General features: G+C 43.4%; 1 protein-coding gene across 1 annotated transcript; it reads right to left on the minus strand.

Moving 5' to 3' along the window:
• Nucleotides 1-9,826: 9,826 nt before the first annotated feature.
• On the minus strand, nucleotides 9,827-19,317 carry LOC120031344 (interleukin enhancer-binding factor 2 homolog). Its single transcript, XM_038977050.1, has 13 exons — nucleotides 19,226-19,317; nucleotides 18,855-18,917; nucleotides 18,654-18,696; nucleotides 18,289-18,393; nucleotides 13,223-13,300; nucleotides 12,985-13,087; nucleotides 12,800-12,865; nucleotides 12,541-12,657; nucleotides 12,231-12,309; nucleotides 11,981-12,068; nucleotides 11,356-11,532; nucleotides 10,889-10,979; nucleotides 9,827-10,788 (listed from the first exon to the last, which is right to left on the minus strand). The coding sequence occupies exons 1-13, from the start codon at nucleotides 19,228-19,230 to the stop codon at nucleotides 10,622-10,624; spliced, it is 1,182 nt and encodes a 393-aa protein (XP_038832978.1). The 5' UTR covers nucleotides 19,231-19,317; the 3' UTR covers nucleotides 9,827-10,621.
• Nucleotides 19,318-19,954: the final 637 nt, after the last annotated feature.

A 19,954-nucleotide genomic window follows, 5' to 3' on the forward strand; every position in this document is an offset into this window, starting at 1 on the left:
CTGTAACCTACAGAGATGGGACTCCCAAGTGTCACTCTGCACAATTATATCATCCAAAAAGCAGTAGAGTACTCACTGTGCGGGTGCAGGACGCGGTCCATGAGTCGCTGAATGGTCGCTGGGGCCCCGTGGAGCCCGAAAGGAAGAACCCGTTAGTGGTATAGCCCCACCCCCCTCCCCCCCACGGGGTGGAGAAGGCCGTCTTTTCCCGGGAGTCCTCTGCCAGTACCCCTTTGTCAGGTCCAAGGTGCTGAAGTATCTTGCCTTCCTCAAGCAATCGATCAGTTCTTCCACCCGGAGCATGGGGTAGGCTTCAAATTTACTAACCTCGTCCAGGCCCCAGAAGTCATTGCAGAAGCGGACGGTTCTGTCTGCTTTCGGTACCAGCACTATAGGGCTAGACCACTCACTGTGGGACTCCTCCAGTACTTCCATCTCTAGCATTGTCATCCCTCCCCACTGAACTGCCGCCCTCCGGACTTCTGGTATCCGGTATGGCCGTTTACTTACTTTTTCTCCTGGACGTGTGTGGATATGATGATCCACGAGATCCGTGCGCCCTGGCACCTCGGAGAGCACAGCCGTATTCCTCTGGACCAACTATCTGAGCTCTTGTCGTTGGGTCGGGTTGAGGTCTTCCCCCATGGCAACTTCGACAAAGGGCGGGTTCTGCTGTGGCCGGGTCCACGTTACGCACAGCGCCTCTCGTGCATGCCACTTCTTCAGTAAGTTCACATGGTAAAGCTGGAGGGGTTTTCTCCACCCCGGTTGGTGGACCTTATAATTGACGTCGCCTACCCGCTCGACGATGTCGTAGGTCCCATGCCACGTAGCCAGGAATTTGCTCTCCGTTGTGGGGAACAGCACCAAGACCTTCTCACCCGGGTAGAACTCTTGTGGTTGGGCCCCCCAGCTGTATCCGCGCTCCTGGACGCGTTGCGCCTGGGCCATTTGCTCCCTCACCACTGGCAAATCACTGTCATCCTCTCCCTCATCTCCTTCACGTGTTCCACCACGCTGCAAAGGGAGGTCGGTTGCTCCTCCCAGATCTCCTTGGCTAGGTCCAGCAGTCCGCGGAGCCGACGGCCATACAGGAGCTCAAAGGGGGAGAAAGGGGGAGACCTTCTTCAGCATCTGCTTTAGGGTCTTATTGAATCGTTCAACTAGCCCGTTCATTTGTGGATGATACACACTGGTCCTCAGCTGTTTGATTCGTAATAGATTGCAGACATCTTTCATCACACGAGACATGAATGCGGTGCCCTGGTCTGTCAGGATTTCCCGTGGAATACCAACCCGGCTGAATAAATGGAAGAGCTCCCGTGCGATACCTTTTGCTGCGTAATGGGATTGCCTCAGGATACCGGGTGGCGTAATCCACGATTACCAGGATGTATTGGTGTCCCCTCGCGGTCTTCACCAATGGACCCACCAGATCCATCGCCACCGTTCAAATGGCACCCCTATAATGGGCAAGGGAACCAAAGGGTTTCTATAATGTGCTGATCCACTCCCTGGTTTTCTCGGCTGGTCCGTCTGGGCCCCATTCAGCCCCTCCATTCTCTCTGTGCTTTTCTTCCTCTCCCCGTGTCCACTCTCTTCACCCGGGCCCCTGGGTGTTCTGGTGGGTTTCCACAGCGGTCAGCAATTCCTCTAGGCTCTGGGGATTCTGCATGCTCGCCTTATTCTTCATCTTGTATGACATGGCATGGCCCAAAGGTATCGATCCAGGGCAGCCTTATCGATTATCGGGAGGGACGGTACATCGGTCAGTAGGCAGCCCTTGGTCAGGCACACCAGGTCGCTCATCTGAGCGAGGGGGGAGAGGGTCGAGTCAAAGGCCCAGTCATGGACCAGTTTTGCACTGCGTGCGAGGCTGAATCCATAATGGCTCAGGATCTCACGTTTGAGTCTCATAATTCGCGGCTTGGTCGGCGTTCAAGTCGAAGTAAGCCTTCTGGGCCTTCCCGGAGAGATAGGGCGCCAACAGCCTGGCCCCCTTGGGCTTGGGCCATCCTTCCCTCTGTGCCGTCCTCTCGAAGGTGCACAAATACGTTTCCACGTCATCTTCCTCCATTAACTTAACCAGGAACTGATTCGGGCCAGACTCCTAAGCCATTCCCAGCCTTCAACTGGGCTACCTCCGCTACCGGTCTGAGGTTTTGTTGGCGCTGCTCCTCCAGTGCTTGCTCCTGGAGAGCCTGTTGCTTCTACTGGCTGAGGATAAACTGAGCCACCTCCATGGTAATCTCCGTACGCTCGACCCCATGGCACCCAAAGCTACTGAGATGCCCGCATTCTCCACCATATGTGGTAAACCGTGGGGTGTTGGGTTGAGCGTGCAGAGATTAACACAGAGACAGGGAGGTTCTAGTCAGCAAACATGACTTTAGTAGGCAATAAAATAAACATAACAACGAAATCACTTAGGTTTGGCTCAGTCCTTCTTTTCAGCTTCTGCTCTGTGTCAGTTTCTCTGTTCTCCCCACGGTGTGCCATAGTGCTCATTTTATGTGGCCTCCACAGCTGGTTGGCAATTTCCCCTAATTACCTCTACTTGGAGCCATGCGTGTCAGGGAGCCCAGTTCTTGTACTCCCAGCAGAGGGAGCCAACGTCACGGCACGTACCTCCCCTCTATCACCAACCCCCGGGATACCAGACCAAGATGAAACCAGCGCTATGCCATGTCGGTTTCCCTCGCCTCTGCCCCGCTCACTTATAGACATGCAGAGACAGAGCACATGTGAAATGCAGAGAAAGTACAACTTAACAGGATGCAACAGTTGTAACCTATTAACACACACTTCTCTCCTCTTTCTATATTTCCCTGTATCTATACAGTTGAAGTCGGAAGTTTACATACAGCTTAGCCAAAGACATTTAAACTCAGTTTTTCACAATTCCTGACATTTAATCCTAGTAAACATTCCCTGTCTTAGGTCAGTTAGGATCGTCACTTTATTTTAAGAATGTGAAATGTCAGAATAATAGTAGAGAGAATGATTTATTTCAGCTTTTATTTCTTTCATCACATTCCCAGTGGGTCAGAAGTTTACATACACTCAATTAGTATTTGGTAACATTGCCTTTACATTATTTAACTTGGGTCAAACGTTTCAGGTAGCCTTCCACAAGGGTCATTGTCATTGTCCATTTGGAAGACCCAAGCTTTAACTTCCTGACTGATGTCTTGAGATGTTGCTTCAATATATCCACATAATTTTCCTTTCTCATGATGCCATCTATTCTGTGAAGTGCACCAGTCCCTCCTGCAGCAAAGCACCCCCACAACATGATGCTGCCACCCCCGTGCTTCACGGTTGGGATGGTGTTCTTCGGCTTGCAAGCTTCCCCCTTTTTCCTCTAAACATAACGATGGTCATTATGGCCAAACAGTTCTATTTTTGTTTCATCAGACCAGAGGACATTTACAATTTGTCCCCATGTGCAGTTGCAAACTGTAGTCTGGCTTTTTTATGGAGGTTTTGGAGCAGTGGCTTCTTCCTTGCTGAGCGGCCTCTCAGGTTATGTCGATATAGGACTCGTTTTACTGTGGATATAGATACTTTTGTACCTGTTTCCTCCAGCATCTTCACAATGTCCTTTGCTGTTGTTCTGGGATTCATTTGCACTTTTCGCACTAAAGTACGTTCGTCTTGCTCAGCGGCAGGACAACATTTTTTTTACCTTGTCAGCTCAGGGATTCGATCCAGCAACCTTCCGGTTACTGGCCCAACGCTCTAACCACTAGGCTACCTGCCGCCCCTAGGTGCACCTTGTGCTGGGGGCAATGAAAGGCCACTAAAATGTGCAGTTTTGTCAGCCAATACAATGCCACAGATGTCTCAAGTTTTGGCATGCTGACTGCATGAATTGAATGTTCATTTCTCTACCATAAGCCGCCTCCATCGTCGTTTTAGAGAACTTGGCAGTATGTCCAACCAGCCTCAAAACCACAGACCACGTGTAACCACGCCAGCCCAGGACCTTCAAATGCAGCTTCTTCACCTGCGGGATCATCTGAGACCAGCCACCCAGACAGCTGATGAAACTGAGGAGTATTTCTGTCTGTAATAAAGCCCTTTTGTGGGGAAAAACTCCTTCTGATTGGCTGGGCCTGGCTCCCAAGTGGGTGGGCCTATGTATGTTGCATATTGCGTTTATATTTTTGTTCAGTATAGTTCCACTTTGACATTATGGGTTATTGTGTGTAGGCCAGTGACAAACAATCTCTATTCAATCCATTTTAATTTCAGGCTGTAACACAAAATGTGGAAAAAGTCAAAGGGTGTGAATAGTTTCTGAAGGCACTGTATTTTGTGCTAGCACAGACTAGCAGATGCTTCTATATATCCTTTTCACTTGCTTGACCACTGAATATTTCATATTTAACCATGACCTTTACATCAAAGCCAACGGGTAACAAGAAAACCTTGTCTTGTTCCACTACAGACTAGGGAAATCATGGAGAGCTCTGCCACTGTGCCACCATAGCATTGGATGTTATTTCCTCTGTCTATCTTAGCATGTTTCCATCCACAATTTTTATGCGAGTAAAGTCATATTGAACAAAAAGACAGCTTTGATGGAAACAGGAAGTTTCGGTACAATTTTACAAATGCCTACATAATTTGCTCGTTTGACATGGTGGGATATTTTTGTGTCTGTAAAATGAAGTATGCGAGAAATGACGGTGGAAACTCAGCAAATATTGAATAATAACCATGATATCAAAGCAAACTTAGAGTCACTCAATGATATGGCGGTTGGTCTATGACTCGGGAAACTATGCCATTTATTAAGCTAAAGATTAAATACATTCTGATGAACTTCACAGGGTGGTGAAAGTGGACGATGAGTTTGATGCTCCTTTCCAACAAATATCGAGGGTCTTGACATGATGAACGATGCTTGACTGCCATTTGACAAATTAAACTATTCTTGCTCTTATTCATAATAATCTCATTATGTAGACTAGCCTACCCGCACTGTATCTGCAAGCTGTTGGCTCGAACGCACGTGCCAAGACCAGAGTAGACACATTTGCTATTTAAAGCAACAGTTTTTGTGACAAATCTATCAGTAGAATTGAAAAAGCGATGGAAACACATTGAACTTTACGTTTTTATTCGGTACATGAAAACGTTAGTGAAAAAGTACATTTTGTGTGCACTATGTCATCACATACTGATTTTTATCCGCAACAATTCAGTTTGTTGGAAACACCACTGGTGGGAAAATGTGCATATTTTCTTTATGCAGATTTTGGAATATTTGCATGAAAATCTGTCATCAATTGGATGGAAACCTAGCTATGTATACATACTATTTCATTTTCATCTATGGTTAATATTGTTGATTTTCATCACAATTTTTATCTACTTGTTCCTGCATTATATTTCCTTCCTCAGTTTTGCTAAAACAGTCCATGCAAGGGAGGGGTTAGTGGTGGGGAGGGAGGTCCATTAGTGAAAGTGTGGGAGTCTGTCATGTCAGCCTCCTCTCTGGTGACCTCTAGCCCTGCACCTCTCTCAAGTACAGATTACTGCACCACTCCTCGGGGCTCCATGCTAATCAAAACTAAGTGTGGCTTTGTCATTTATTAATGTACTGTTGTTTCCAGTATTGGACTATTTTAGGATAAATAGGAGTACCCCCCAGTACAGCCAAGATATACACTGCTCAAAAAAATTAAGGGAACACTTAAAAAACACAATGTAACTCCAAGTCAATCACACTTCTGTGAAATCAAACTGTCCACTTAGGAAGCAACACTGATTGACAATAAATTTCACATGCTGTTGTGCAAATGGAATAGACAAAAGGTGGAAATTATAGGCAATTAGCAAGACACCCCCAATAAAGGAGTGATTCTGCAGGTGGTGACCACAGACCACTTCTCAGTTCCTATGCTTCCTGGCTGATGTTTTGGTCACTTTTGAATGCTGGCGGTGCTTTCACTCTAGTGGTAGCATGAGACGGAGTCTACAACCCACACAAGTGGCTCAGGTAGTGCAGCTCATCCAGGATGGCACATCAATGCGAGCTGTGGCAAGAAGGTTTGCTGTGTCTGTCAGCGTAGTGTCCAGAGCATGGAGGCGCTACCAGGAGACAGGCCAGTACATCAGGAGACGTGGAGGAGGCCGTAGGAGGGCAACAACCCAGCAGCAGGACCGCTACCTCCGCCTTTGTGCAAGGAGGGGCACTGCCAGAGCCCTGCAAAATGACCTCCAGCAGGCCACAAATGTGCATGTGTCTGCTCAAACGGTCAGAAACAGACTCCATGAGGGTGGTATGAGGGCCCGACGTCCACAGGTGGGGGTTGTGCTTACAGCCCAACACCGTGCAGGACGTTTGGCATTTGCCAGAGAACACCAAGATTGGCAAATTCGCCACTGGCGCCCTGTGCTCTTCACAGATGAAAGCAGGTTCACACTGAGCACATGTGACAGACGTGACAGAGTCTGGAGACGCCGTGGAGAACGTTCTGCTGCCTGCAACATCCTCCAGCATGACCGGTTTGGCGGTGGGTCAGTCATGGTGTGGGGTGGCATTTCTTTGTGGGGCCGCACAGCCCTCCATGTGCTCGCCAGAGGTAGCCTGACTGCCATTAGGTACCGAGATGAGATCCTCAGAGCCCTTGTGAGACCATATGCTGACACATGCACATTTGTGGCCTGCTGGAGGTCATTTTGCAGGGCTCTGGCAGTGCCCCTCCTTGCACAAAGGCGGAGGTAGCGGTCCTGCTGCTGGGTTGTTGCCCTCCTACGGCCTCCTCCACGTCTCCTGATGTACTGGCCTGTCTCCTGGTAGCGCCTCCATGCTCTGGACACTACGCTGACAGACACAGCAAACCTTCTTGCCACAGCTCGCATTGATGTGCCATCCTGGATGAGCTGCACTACCTGAGCCACTTGTGTGGGTTGTAGACTCCGTCTCATGCTACCACTAGAGTGAAAGCACCGCCAGCATTCAAAAGTGACCAAAACATCAGCCAGGAAGCATAGGAACTGAGAAGTGGTCTGTGGTCACCACCTGCAGAATCACTCCTTTATTGGGGGTGTCTTGCTAATTGCCGATAATTTCCACCTTTTGTCTATTCCATTTGCACAACAGCATGTGAAATTTATTGTCAATCAGTGTTGCTTCCTAAGTGGACAGTTTGATTTCACAGAAGTGTGATTGACTTGGAGTTACATTGTGTTGTTTAAGTGTTCCCTTTATTTTTTTGAGCAGTGTATATAGTATATATGTCGTTAATTAGATTTATATCAATGACCATATCAGTAAAGATGTCATGTTACAATAGTTATGGGTGGCTGTTTTCCAGAATATCACCACAAAAGAAGCTCATATAAGGTGCATTTTGTACAGCATGAACAGATCACTTAGTTGGCAAAATGAACATGGCATTGGGACAGCACTATACCCTGCTGCAAATTAGGTTTCTGTTATGTCTCACTGTTGTTCCCATGAGATGCTGACTGGGAGGGAAGAAGAGAGTTCCTGAGTGAAAGAACAACTCAGTTTACTCAATCTGAGTCAGCATACTTGCGTACTATTGTTTGTACAGATGAACGTGGTACATTCAGGCATTTGGAAATTGCTCCCAAGGATGAACCAGACTTGTGGGAGGTCAATTTATTTTCTGAGGTCTTGGCTAATTTATTTAGATTTTCCCATGATGTCAAGCAAAGAGGCACTGAGTTTGAAGGTAGGCCTTGAAATACATCCACAGGTACACCTCCAATTGATTCAAATGATGTCAATTAGCCTATCGGAAGCTTCTAAAGCCATGACATAATTTTCTGGAATTTTCCAAGCTGTTTAAAGGCACAGTCAACTTAATGTATGTAAACTTCTGACCCACTGGAATTGTGATACAGTGAATTATAAGTGAAATAATCTGTCTGTAAACAATTGTTGAAAAAATTACTTGTGTCATGGCACAAAGTAGATGTCCTAACAGATATGCCAAAACTATAGTTTGTTAACAAGAAATTTGTGGAGTGGTTGAAAAATGAGTTTTAATGACTTCAACCTAAGTGTATGTAAACTTCCGACTTGCTATTCACGATTATCATTTGGCTGACCAATTACCGTCATCCAAAATCCATGACAGTCACAGGCCTATATACACACACACACACACATCTCTCTCGTCAAATACCAGCTCCAACATGTCAAATGGGGTTAGAGGCTATGAATTCTATTTTTTTTGCCTCTAGTCATTTTACTTTTTTCTATTCTTATCAGAGTGGCTCTGCTACAGAACAGCAACAGGATAGCCTCTGCTGAAGGCCAAATTCTATTATGCAGATTATCTAAATTACATTGATGTCCCCAGTCATTGAATTCCAAAGACATACACTGCTTAATTACATGTGTGGAAATTGGCCTATATGGACAGGATAAATTGAAATGATTCTTACAGAAATATGCAAATCATATGCATACCCATGGTAGCTATTAAAAGGGAACAGTTGAGATTATGGGGAAATTAATAGACTAAAGGACAACAGTTCACCTGACAAGACAATCCAAACATTACTGTTGATTTTATGTGCATTTTACATTTACTGTACTTTGATACATTTGTTGGTAATGAAATCTGAAAACACTGGATACATTCAGTAACATAAGAAAATTATTGGAAAATTTGGGGTAGGTGCAACATAAGACAAATAAGGGTTTGAGTGAGAGGACTAACTGGTGTCTCCAAATGGTCACACACCTCTCCAAAGTGTGCACAGTTCCTAAGTAATTTCAATACACTTATGACTAAAAGACGAGTCTTCAACTATAAGGTGCTTTTTTGTCTCCTAGATCTGCCGTTGAGGAACTAGAGCAAGAACACTTGTTTGGAACACAGCCCTGCATCCCCGCCTTTACACAGTTACTGTTAACACAATCAAAAAACAACCCATTATAAATCACAATCTGGGTCAGGTGGGCATAACTTGAAAGCTTGTTCTATTGCCAACATGCCTAGCAAAATTATAAAATATGATCTTACAGTGCTAGGCTTTCTCAAGACAATCCAAAGCAGGTCATAATTGGTGAGCATAGAATGGAGTCATGAGTGCATTCAGATGTGTGGTAGACCGGAAATCTTCACAATACAACAAACATGGTCTCATTCTGTTCAGTACAACCCAGGGTATAACGCCATAACATCTAGTACCTGTACATCAAACAGTGATTATAAACGTTGACACTATATTACAAGTTTCATATGGTAATGTGAAGTACCCACTTGTACTCACGGGTGTTTGGCTTGCTTGTATGACATCAAAGTTGTATATATAACCCTCATCTTCTCATCTTTGAAAATAGAGTCTTCGTAATTTACATTTTTTTTCTTCTAAAGATGCCCAATTAGGGGGAGGGATGGGGCACCTTCTTGTCCTACGCGGTGCAAGTTCAGAACGGCTGTGTCAAAACCCATAAGAAGCGCAGAGCCAGAGCTCTGATCTCATGTATAGCAGTCCAATTTAGACTTGTACGTGTCCAAATCTGCCATTTTCAACCCGTATACAGGTAGACAGATACTGCAAATCAACAACCCAATGAAAGGGTAACCATTGTCAAGGTCCAAGAGCCAATTATTAACAATTTGTACCTCTGACAAAAAAAAAAACTTTTGAAAACACCAGCAAGCACTTTTGTTATTTTGACACAACAGCAATTTCTCAGAATGGTTAGAACACTTAGGATGCAAAAGTTTAAACCTCTGCCACCTGAGGACAAGTACTCCCAATACCACAGTTGCAACATTCCATTTGAAGCGGGATGTGGTTAGTCAGCTGGAGAATCAACAATAACTACAGCATGTTTATTCAGCTTTATTATTCAAGAAAAAGTTAAAACATTGAAAAAGCTCTGTTCACTGTGTGGGGCAAAATAAATGCTAGAGTTTAAGGGCCAATAGCATAGTATTTTGTGCACTTATATCAAACAAAATAGATTATATCCTATCAGCCATGGCTCGATCAAGATCTCTGTCTAGCCAGAGAAAACCTCAATAAGCCAGCCTTGGGTTTTAATTGCTGAGCGCTAGCAGCTTCCCCCTCCCTTTACAGCTCCTCTAACGATTATGACTTTTTGCAGTTCTGCCGTCAAGGGACTCCGTAATTGGGTTCATTGATTAAAGCCCAGTTATTACTGACAACACCACCGCTGTATGTAATAGTCCAGATAACATAAACAGAGACACGTCTGGTCTCCACTGGCTGCTCAGTATCTTCAGACACCAAACTGACATGATCTATCCATTTTTGACAGCCAGCTCAGTGAGAAACTGTACACTGGAGCACCATAGAAATTAAATTGGCAGTGGACCATAGAAATCATAGAAAACTTTTTTTAATCAATCTTTGCCATACAATAAGCCAAGAGAAAATAGTTCAATTTCTGTTTAGACTTGATATGAACTGAAACACAAAAAACATTGGAAGCCACACCTTGTGTCCCTTGTATCAGGTTTGTCTGAAAACAAAACAAGCCCTTATTAAACTGGGCGCGGGTAGGAGACAGTACAAAAAGAAATACCCATCCCTACTCAGAAGGGGACCATTCAAAACAGTTGAATGACAAAATGAAAAAAGTCCTTCATCACAATCACTCTTTAGTGTCCATGACCTCTTTAGCGTCCATGCTCTCCATTTCTGCATCATCATCATCATCATCATCATCCACCTCCAATTCCACCTCCGGCATCTTCTCATACGCCTTCTCAGAAGGCTTCACTGTCACTCCATCCCACGTGGATGTCTCCACCACCAGATCTGACCAGAGAGGACAGAACAGGTAAAGGCGTGTGGGGGAGAAAGTTCAATCACTAATAAAAGTGCTGTAAATGCCTCAAGTTAAGGTGAGTTGACTTACGGCTAGCGTCTCCATCCAGACCCAGAATCTTCATGTAGCCGCCATGAGACAGCAACCTCACCAGGGTCTGAGCAGTGAGGCACACCATGTCCTGGACAGAGCAAATATTATGTTAGCATCTTGGTATGTGGAGAACACACTGAAAATGTATTGTTTGATACACTAGTATTATAAATTAGGCCACGACTACTGTCTTGCAGACTACAGTTTAGACAAGCTAAAAAAAATGGAATATTCAGAAAGTTCAGGTTTACACTCTTACAAGATAAGATAAGAGCAGATAGCCTAGTGCTGAGCCAGTAACCGAAAGGTTGCTGGTTTGAATCCCCGAGCCGACTACCTGAAAAATCTGTCGATGTGCCCTTGAGCAAGGCACTTAACCCTAATTGCTCCTGTTAAGTCACTCTGGATAAGAACATCTGCTAAATGACCAAAAATGTAACGGAGCGAGGCCAGCAAGCAAGTACCTGTTGCTCCAGGTTCATGACAGTGAATACACGGTAGTGTCCATTCTCACAGGGGTCTGCGATCCCAGCTGAACCAGGCAAGAAAAGCCCTGATGACAGCATCTGCAAGCTCCGCCTGAAGGCCACATTGAGGGCTAGCGGCTGTCTGCTGGGGTTGTTCATGACTGCAGAGTGACCCTGGACAGAGAGAGAAACTGAAAATCGTCACCACGGAAAAACAGAATAGGCAGGCAGCATCTTGTGCCAGTACACATATTGACTGTTGCGTTTCAACGCTAAAATAGCTGGGCAGGCCATTTCTTCGGCCTCGTAAAATGCAGTTCGCGTGGGTAATAAATGACACCTAGAGACCCTTGAGTGCGTCTCCAACTGCTGAGCAGACCAAAACCTCTGCTCCAAAGGAAGCTTGTCAGGAACAGGCCCACTACATGAGGTTCAGGAAATCCAAATTAGGCCCGCACTGAAGTCTAATGAGCACACTAACATATGGGAGTACTTTTTACACCTCTTCAGGTTCAACAAACTTTCCAACGAAGACAACCAGTTTGCTTAAATAGGGTCAGGACAGACATACAACATAAATCGATAAATTGAGTGTATGCAGACAGTTGTGCATGGGGCTCACCAATAAGTCCAACATCCAGGGGGTAAGGGGTTCAAACCCTGGGAAGCGGGTCCTCAGGTCCTTCAGCAAACGGACCAGGACTTTCACCCTGATAGGACAGAACCAGACCACACACACAAATTGACATGTTTGGATAGGTATATTTAACATCAACAATATTTCCATTCTCTATTCATTCCAAAATTGACCATTAAAAAAATAAACTACTGATGAAGCCATAGGTGGGTGGGTGTTCGCAGTGGCAGCTCACGTGGAGTGGGAGGCATTTTCTTCAAACCAGCGAGCGTGGCGAACAGCAGCCAGGGAGTTCTGCAGGAGCTTCATATCGACTGTGGAGAAGGGAGACAGAATCACTCAATATATCTGGCTAAACCTGATGACATTGATGTTTTAGTCCCTCATGTCAGCTATAACAGCAATATTTCAGCGACTGGCTTCTTCGATCAGAGGATACACAGTAGAGGTGAAAGGTTAACAGCTAAACCATCTCCACATCTCTGGTTGCCTCCATCCCCCCCATCCATTGTAAGAGTGCGACAGTTAATCCTTGCTATACGTACTGTGCACATCAGGCTCCAGCTTGCGCATGTTGTGGGGCACGGTGGCAATGAGGATCTTCACGGTGGCGTCGGCCGAACTGATCTCAAAGCCCGTCTCGTTGGGCAGCATGGAGAGTACTGGGGAAACATATTCAAAAATACTGTAGATTACCAATGTAATCATCTCAGAAAACCAGACCTAAAATCACGCATAATTGCACCAGATACTTAATTAGGTTCTAAGACCGATGATAACGTAAAGAAAAGTGATGTGCATTACCTTCCGAAGGGTCCTGTGTGCGTAGGGTCTCCACCACCTTGGTTCCCAGAGCAGTCACTGTCTCCACTGGGAGAAACGGTCATATTAGTGGTCAGTTGACCGTGTTCCATCCACTACCCCATTTCCTCTGAGTAGCGATCATCACGTAATAGTGATATTAGAAATGCATTTAGGTAAAAACTTACCAGAAGGCAAAATCTTCAGAATGACAGCAAGGTCTGCAACATTGTGTCCTGTTGTCATGGTGCCTTTCTTGTAGGAGCCTACCTGTCTCATTTCCTCAATTTCCTAGAGTTAGAAAAGTATGAAAACAATGTCACATTCAACTCAACTAACTGTTTTGAAATTCCCTCATCCCTGCATTTGTGGATTCACCAAACTGTATTTCTCTGGTGAGATCAAATCTGACACTGTAGTACGTACCACTTCATCAGCCCCAGCTGAAACGATGAAGTTATCAATGACGTTGGTAATTTTGGTGACCAGTGACAAGATGGATGACTAGAAGAAAGAGAGAAAAGGTAAAGCTACTGTCTGACGGCAGTTCTAACGTGCTAGTTTAACTGGAGTCATCCTGGACACTGGTTCAAAATTGTTTAACTTCTTTGGGGTAGGAGGCAGTATTTTCACATCCGGATGAAAAGCGTGCCCAGAGTAAACGGCCTGCTACTCAGCCATAAAAGCTAGAATATGCATATTATTAGTAGATTTGGATAGAAAACGCTGAAGTTTCTAAAACTGTTTGAATGATGTCTGTGAGTATAACACAACTCATATGGCAGGCAAAAACCTGAGAAATAATCCAACCAGGAAGTGAGAATTCTGAGGCTGGTCGATTCAACTCATCGCCTATTGAAATCCCAGTGGAATATGGATCTGTTTGCACTTCCTACGGCTTCCACTAGATGTCAACAGTCTGTAGAACGTTGAATGAAGCTTCTACTGTGATGTTGAGCCGGATGGGAGCTGTTTGAGGTCAGGGGTCTGGCAGAGAGCCAGGTCCTGGTCATGCGCATTCCACATGATATCGACTTGCGTTCCATTACTTCTATAGACACAAAGGAATTCTCCGGTTGGAATGTTATTGAATATTTATGATAACAAAATCCTAAAGATTGATTGTATACTTAGTTTGACAAGTTTATTCGACCTGTAATATAACTTTTTGAAGTTTTCGTCCGAAGTTCGCCTGGACCTGCACGAGCGTTTGGATATGTGTACTAAACGTGCTAACAAAAGTAGCTACTTGGACATAAATAATGGACATTATCGAACAAAACAATTTATTGTGGAACTAGGATTCCTGGGAGTGCATTCTGATGAAGATCAAAGGTAAGGGAATATTTATAATGTAATTTTGTATTTCTGTTGACTCCAACATGGCGGAGAAATTTTGTTTCTATCTGAGCGCCGTCACAGATTATTGCATGGTTTGCTTTTTCCGTGAAGTTTTTTTGAAATCTGACACAGCGGTTGCATTAAGAACAAGTGTATCTTTAATTCTATGTAAAACATGTATCTTTCATCAAAGTTTATGATGAGTATTTCTGTTATTTGATGTGGCTCTTTGCAATCTCTCCGGATATCTTGGAGGCATTTCTGAACATGGCGCCAATGTAAACTGAGATTTTTGGATATAAATATGCACATTATCGAACAAAACATAAATGTATTGTGTAACATGTCCTATGAGTGTCATCTGATGAAGATCAAAGGTTAGTGATTCATTTTCTCTATTTCTGCTTTTTGTGACTCCTATCTTTGGCTGGGAAAATGGCTGTGTTTTTTGGACTTGGCGGTGATCTAACATAATCATATATTGTGTTTACGCTACGCTGTAAAGCATATTTTTTATATTTATTTTCTCATTTTTTAAAAATCGGACATGATGGGTAGATTAACCTGTCTGGCTCTGGCGTTCCGCTAGCGGAACTCCTCCCACATTCCACTGAAAAGGCAGAGCGCGAAATTCAAAAGATATTTTTTAGAAATATTTAACTTTCACACATTAACAAGTCTAATACAGCAAATGAAAGATACACATCTTGTGAATCCAGTAAACATGTCCGATTTTTAAAATGTTTTACAGCGAAAACACCACATATATTTATGTTAGCTCACCACCAAATACAAAAAAGGACAGACATTTTTCACAGCACAGGTAGCATGCACAAAGCCAACCTAACTAACCAAGAACCAACCAAACTAACCAAGAAACAACTTCAGATGACAGTCTTATAACATGTTATACAATAAATCTATGTTTTGTTCGAAAAATGTGCATATTTGAGGTATAAATCAGTTTTACATTGCAGCTACCATCACAGCTACTGTCACAAATAGGACCGAAGCAGCCAGAGTAATTACAGACACCAACGTCAAATACCTAAATACTCATCATAAAACATTTCTGAAAAATCGATGGTGTACAGCAAATTAAAGACAAACATCTTGTGAATCCAGCCAATATTTCTGATTTTTTAAGTGTTTTACAGCGAAAACACAATATAGCATTATATTAGCTTACTACAATAGCCTACCACACTACCGCATTCATTCATCAAGGCACGTTAGCGATAGCAATAGGCACGTTAGCGATAGCGAATAAACCAGCAAAAGATATAATTTTTGACTAACCTTGATAAGCTTCATCAGATGACAGTCCTATAACATCAGGTTATACATACACTTATGTTTTGTTCGAAAATGTGCATATTTAGAGCTGAAATCAGTGGTTATACATTGTGCTAACGTAGCATCTTTTTCCCACAACGTCCGGATATTTTTCTGACACTTTTTCTGACACACATATTCTGACCAAATAACTATTCATAAACATTACTAAAAAATACATGTTGTATAGGAAATGATAGATACACTAGTTCTTAATGCAATCGCCGTGTTAGAATTCTAAAAATAACTTCATTACGACATCCAGCTTAGGTATAGCGAGAGAGTGCCCAAACTCTGGGCGCAAACGATTAGTTCACATGTACAACAGATATATGAAATAACATCATAAAATGGGTCCTACTTTTGCTGATCTTCCATCAGAATGTTGTACAAGGGGTCCTTTGTCCAGAACAATCGTTGTTTGGTTTTAGAACGGCCTTTTCCCCTCTCGATTTAGCAAGCACACTTGCCAAGTGGCGCGAATCTCTCCATCGTCAACAAACTCAGGGAACACGGCAAAACTCCCGAAAAAATTTCAATAATCTGATTAAACTATATTGAAAAAACATACTTTACGATGATATTGTCACATGTATCAAATAAAATCAAAGCCGGAGATATTAGTCGTCCATAACGACAGCTTATCAGAAGGCAAATCCAGGTCCCTTCTCGCGCTCTCCAGAAAACAGGAAACTGGTGACACGTCATGCCAAGAGCTATTATTCGAGCCCAGATCAAGTTACTCAATTTTCTCTCACTGCTTGTCGACATCTAGTGGAAGACGTATGAAGTGCATCTAAACTAATAAATATCAAGGACTTTAATAGGCAGGCCCTAGAACAGTGCATCGATTTCAGATTTTCCACTTCCTGTCAGGAAGTTTGCTGCAAAAGGAGTTCTGTTTTACTCACAGATATAATTCAAACGGTTTTAGAAACTAGAGAGTTTTCTATCCAATAGTAATAATACTATGCATATTGTACGAGCAAGAATTGAGTACGAGGCCGTTTAAATTGGGCACGATTTTTCCCCAAAGTGAAAACAGCGCCCTCTGTCCTCAACAGGTTAACAAGATGTTTATCTTTCATTTGCTGTATTGGACTTGTTAATGTGTGAAAGTAACATATTTAAAAAAAAAAATAATAATAATAATGAATTTCCCGCGCTGCCTTTTCAGCGGAATGTTGTCGAGGGGTTCCGTTAGCGGAACGTGTGTCCTAGAAAGGTTAAGGAGAAGTGCATCTAAAATTCCATGCAAAACACTTGTATTTTCATCAACATTTATAATGAGTATTTCTGTAAATTGACGTGGCTCTCTGCAAAATCACCGGATGTTTTGGAACTTCTGAACGTAACGCGCCAATGTAAACTCAGATTTTTGGATATAAATATGAACAAAATATGAACAAAACATACATGTATTGTGTAACATGAAGTCCTATGAGTGTCATCTGATGAAGATCAAAGGTTTGTGATTAATTTGATCTATATTTCAGCTTTTTGTGAATCCTCTCTTTGGCTGGAAAAATGGGTGTTATTCTGTGAATAGGCACTCACCTAACATAATCGTTTGGTTTGCTTTCGTCGTAAAGCCTTTTTGAAATCGGACACTGTGGCTGGATTTACAACAAGTGTATCTTTAAAATGGTGTAAAATACATGTATGTTTGAGGAATTTTTATTTAATTCTGTTTTGAATTTGGCACCCTGCAGTTTCACTGGCTGTTGAAGAGGTGGGACGCTACCGTCCCACGTACCCTAGAGAGGTTAAGAAACACTGGTCTATGAAGCACACAGCTGGAGTGAAGTAACACATAGGGCGCCACTAAACTATGGAGTAGGCTGCCACCAAGTGTCTGAAATCAAACTGCCATAAACACACACAACTTGTTGAGCAGTTGAAATCCACATCCCTGCCACAACAGTTCTTGCCCGAGAACATTGCAGACATGCCAGATCTTTCAACATATTAGGTATTTGTAATGGGAAATTATAGTAACTATTTTCCTGTATTTCAGTTACTGTGGATATGGATTGATAAATAAATGTTTATTACCTAACTAGGCAAGTCAGACATGTTTTATCCGTCATGTAATTTACTTGCATAAAAAGGTTGGATGGAAACCTGGTTACTGTGTGATTCTGTAGCAGCAGGGGTGTATTCATTACGACGATTCCAAACAGAAAACGAGTTTCTATTTGACAAATTCAAGTAGGTCCTTCCCCATTTCGTTCCATTTTCTTATTAAAAAGGTAAACTGCTTCCGCTGCAAGCCGTAATGAATATACAACCCTGATGTTGTGACTTCCTACAAGCCTCTCGGGCTTGTGTTTAAAGAACATTCGGTACGGTGTGATTAATATAGAAGGCCCTTCTCAGAGAAGGCTTGTTAGACATTTTCTCTGCTCCTGTTCTGGAGGTTTCTCTCCTTTGCAACTTGTAATAAACCAGATATTTTATCAATGACTGCTTCCTTTTTTCTTCACATGGAAATTTCCGTTACAGTATTTAACATATCAGCTAACCACATCATATGATATAGCAATTGATGCCCAGTCGATTGACTTGGCAGGCTACCATCGGTTGATGCAATGCTGCGCCGGTGCATCTAATTCGGCAAGAAAGCGACCATTAACAACATAAGGGGATATTATTCCCAGCTTATATTGCAGACACACAACTAAAAAAGCCACTTGCTGCTGTAGTGTCTGGTCAGGCCACATCACTTGAATTACTCCAGTTGTACAGTCTGCTCCATGTGAATATGTTTAAAACAGTAAATGGTCATGTGTGCACATGTGTGTTTAGTCACAGACCTGTTCAACAGAGGTGGGGCCAAGGTCCTGGTTCCTCTTCAGTAGGGCCTCACTGAAGGCTGTCTCATCGGGGGCAGGCTTCAGGCGAGGGAAGGCTATTTCACACTGAGACATGGGGAAATGGATATTTATTAACACAATGACGGAAAAAATATAATCTCAGTCATCATGTTGTATTATGTAAGTAGCAACATCTTCCCATCAGTCCAATTATCTCTAGTAGAAGGAAACTCTGCATCTAAAGAGTGCTGTGGAGCAGGGTCTTGAGAACAAATGTGGAAGCTCAAGGATGGAAATATTAACCACAACTTGTGTTCAATACATCAACATATGTAATTTCTTTGAAACTGAACAAAAATACTCACCACGTAGAGGTCAAAGGGGATGTGAGGGACAAATGGGCGAAATCTACAAACGGACAGGGCCATTTCACAGATTACTTTTATAAATGCATTTGAATTTCAATGCATTTCATGAGTTGGTTTGAGTTGAAATATAATTTACCTCAAACATTACTATGGGCGCACACTTTGCAATGTTCAGTGTGGTGTTCAGAAGGTGCTTACCCTGGTACAGGTCCTCCCCCCCGAACCCCAAAACGGCCACCACGGCCTCGACCCCTCTCGCCTCTGGCAAATGAAAACATTCATAAACTGATTCAAAGTATTGAACACAAAGCAACGTATGATGTAACATTAAACGACGCTCAAAGTGATGTATTAATAAACAAGTACGGGGCGTGCTCTAGCACAATAGCTAGCGAGTTCCCTAAACTCTGTACACAACACGAGGTAACGTTACGCTTACGACGCTAATGTTAGCTAGCTAGAACACATCGAACGAAGTTTTAACTAGTGGTTAAGAGTGGTGAAATGCGTTTGGTAATTTATTATTGAAAGCTATCTAAATCACATACGTGTAAATATATGTACTTTACCTCATTATGTGAGACGTTGTGGAAACTTCCTTGAAATCGATATGGAAAATGTGCACTTCTGCTGCTAGGAGTGTTCGACCCGGCTGCGTTGGCTTGTTAGTGGGTGTGGATTCTTCTTCTTCTTCTTTGAGGTTTAATGGCAGACTACAACCTACTGTGTATTGCCGCCACCTACTGTTAGAGGTAGTGAAACAAAAGTATTATATTGCGGGAAAGCTGTGGGGGGGACCCCGACATCATACAATATTCAGTAACTAAATCAAAAACATTCCCACTCCTTCAGTCACAGTTCAAATAACATCCCTACACAGCCTCAGGGGCATGTGAGGTCGACAGGTGTTGATAAAACGTTTACTGGAGACAGGAGAACAAGTGGAGACATAGGACGAGGTGGATATTTGTATAATAAGGCCGTTTTATTCAAGTGTAAAGATATCAGGCAAAAGCGTGCACGGCCCCTTTCTGTCTGATTCTTATGGAATCGTCGGAGAAGAGGGCGCTCTAAACAGTACATTCAGATTATATAGGCAACTAGCAAAGTAGGTTGATCTTGTCGTCTGGCCTTCCGATTGGTCGATCTGGGTCGTGGGTTGTCCTGTCCGGGCCTGATGTCGACATTCCATTGGCTCTTCCCACAGTCCTTTGTCTTGTGCTCCAACCTTGAGTTGTGTGTGTCTGTGATTGTCATGGGGGAGGGGAGTTGTGTGTGTGTCGATGGTTGTCGTCTAA

Source organism: Salvelinus namaycush, chromosome 37 (genome assembly GCF_016432855.1).
Source record: "Salvelinus namaycush isolate Seneca chromosome 37, SaNama_1.0, whole genome shotgun sequence".
Classification (NCBI taxonomy): Eukaryota; Metazoa; Chordata; class Actinopteri; order Salmoniformes; family Salmonidae; genus Salvelinus; species Salvelinus namaycush.

What these genes read in the sequence shown, in the direction of transcription:
- LOC120031344 (XM_038977050.1), bottom strand. An exon ending in GGGGGAGGACCTGTACCAGG is followed by an intron (nt 18,697 to 18,854) that starts GTAAGCACCTTC and finishes GTCCGTTTGTAG; the next exon opens with ATTTCGCCCATTTGTCCCTC. An exon ending in TCTGGATGGAGACGCTAGCC is followed by an intron (nt 10,789 to 10,888) that starts GTAAGTCAACTC and finishes CTCTCTGGTCAG; the next exon opens with ATCTGGTGGTGGAGACATCC.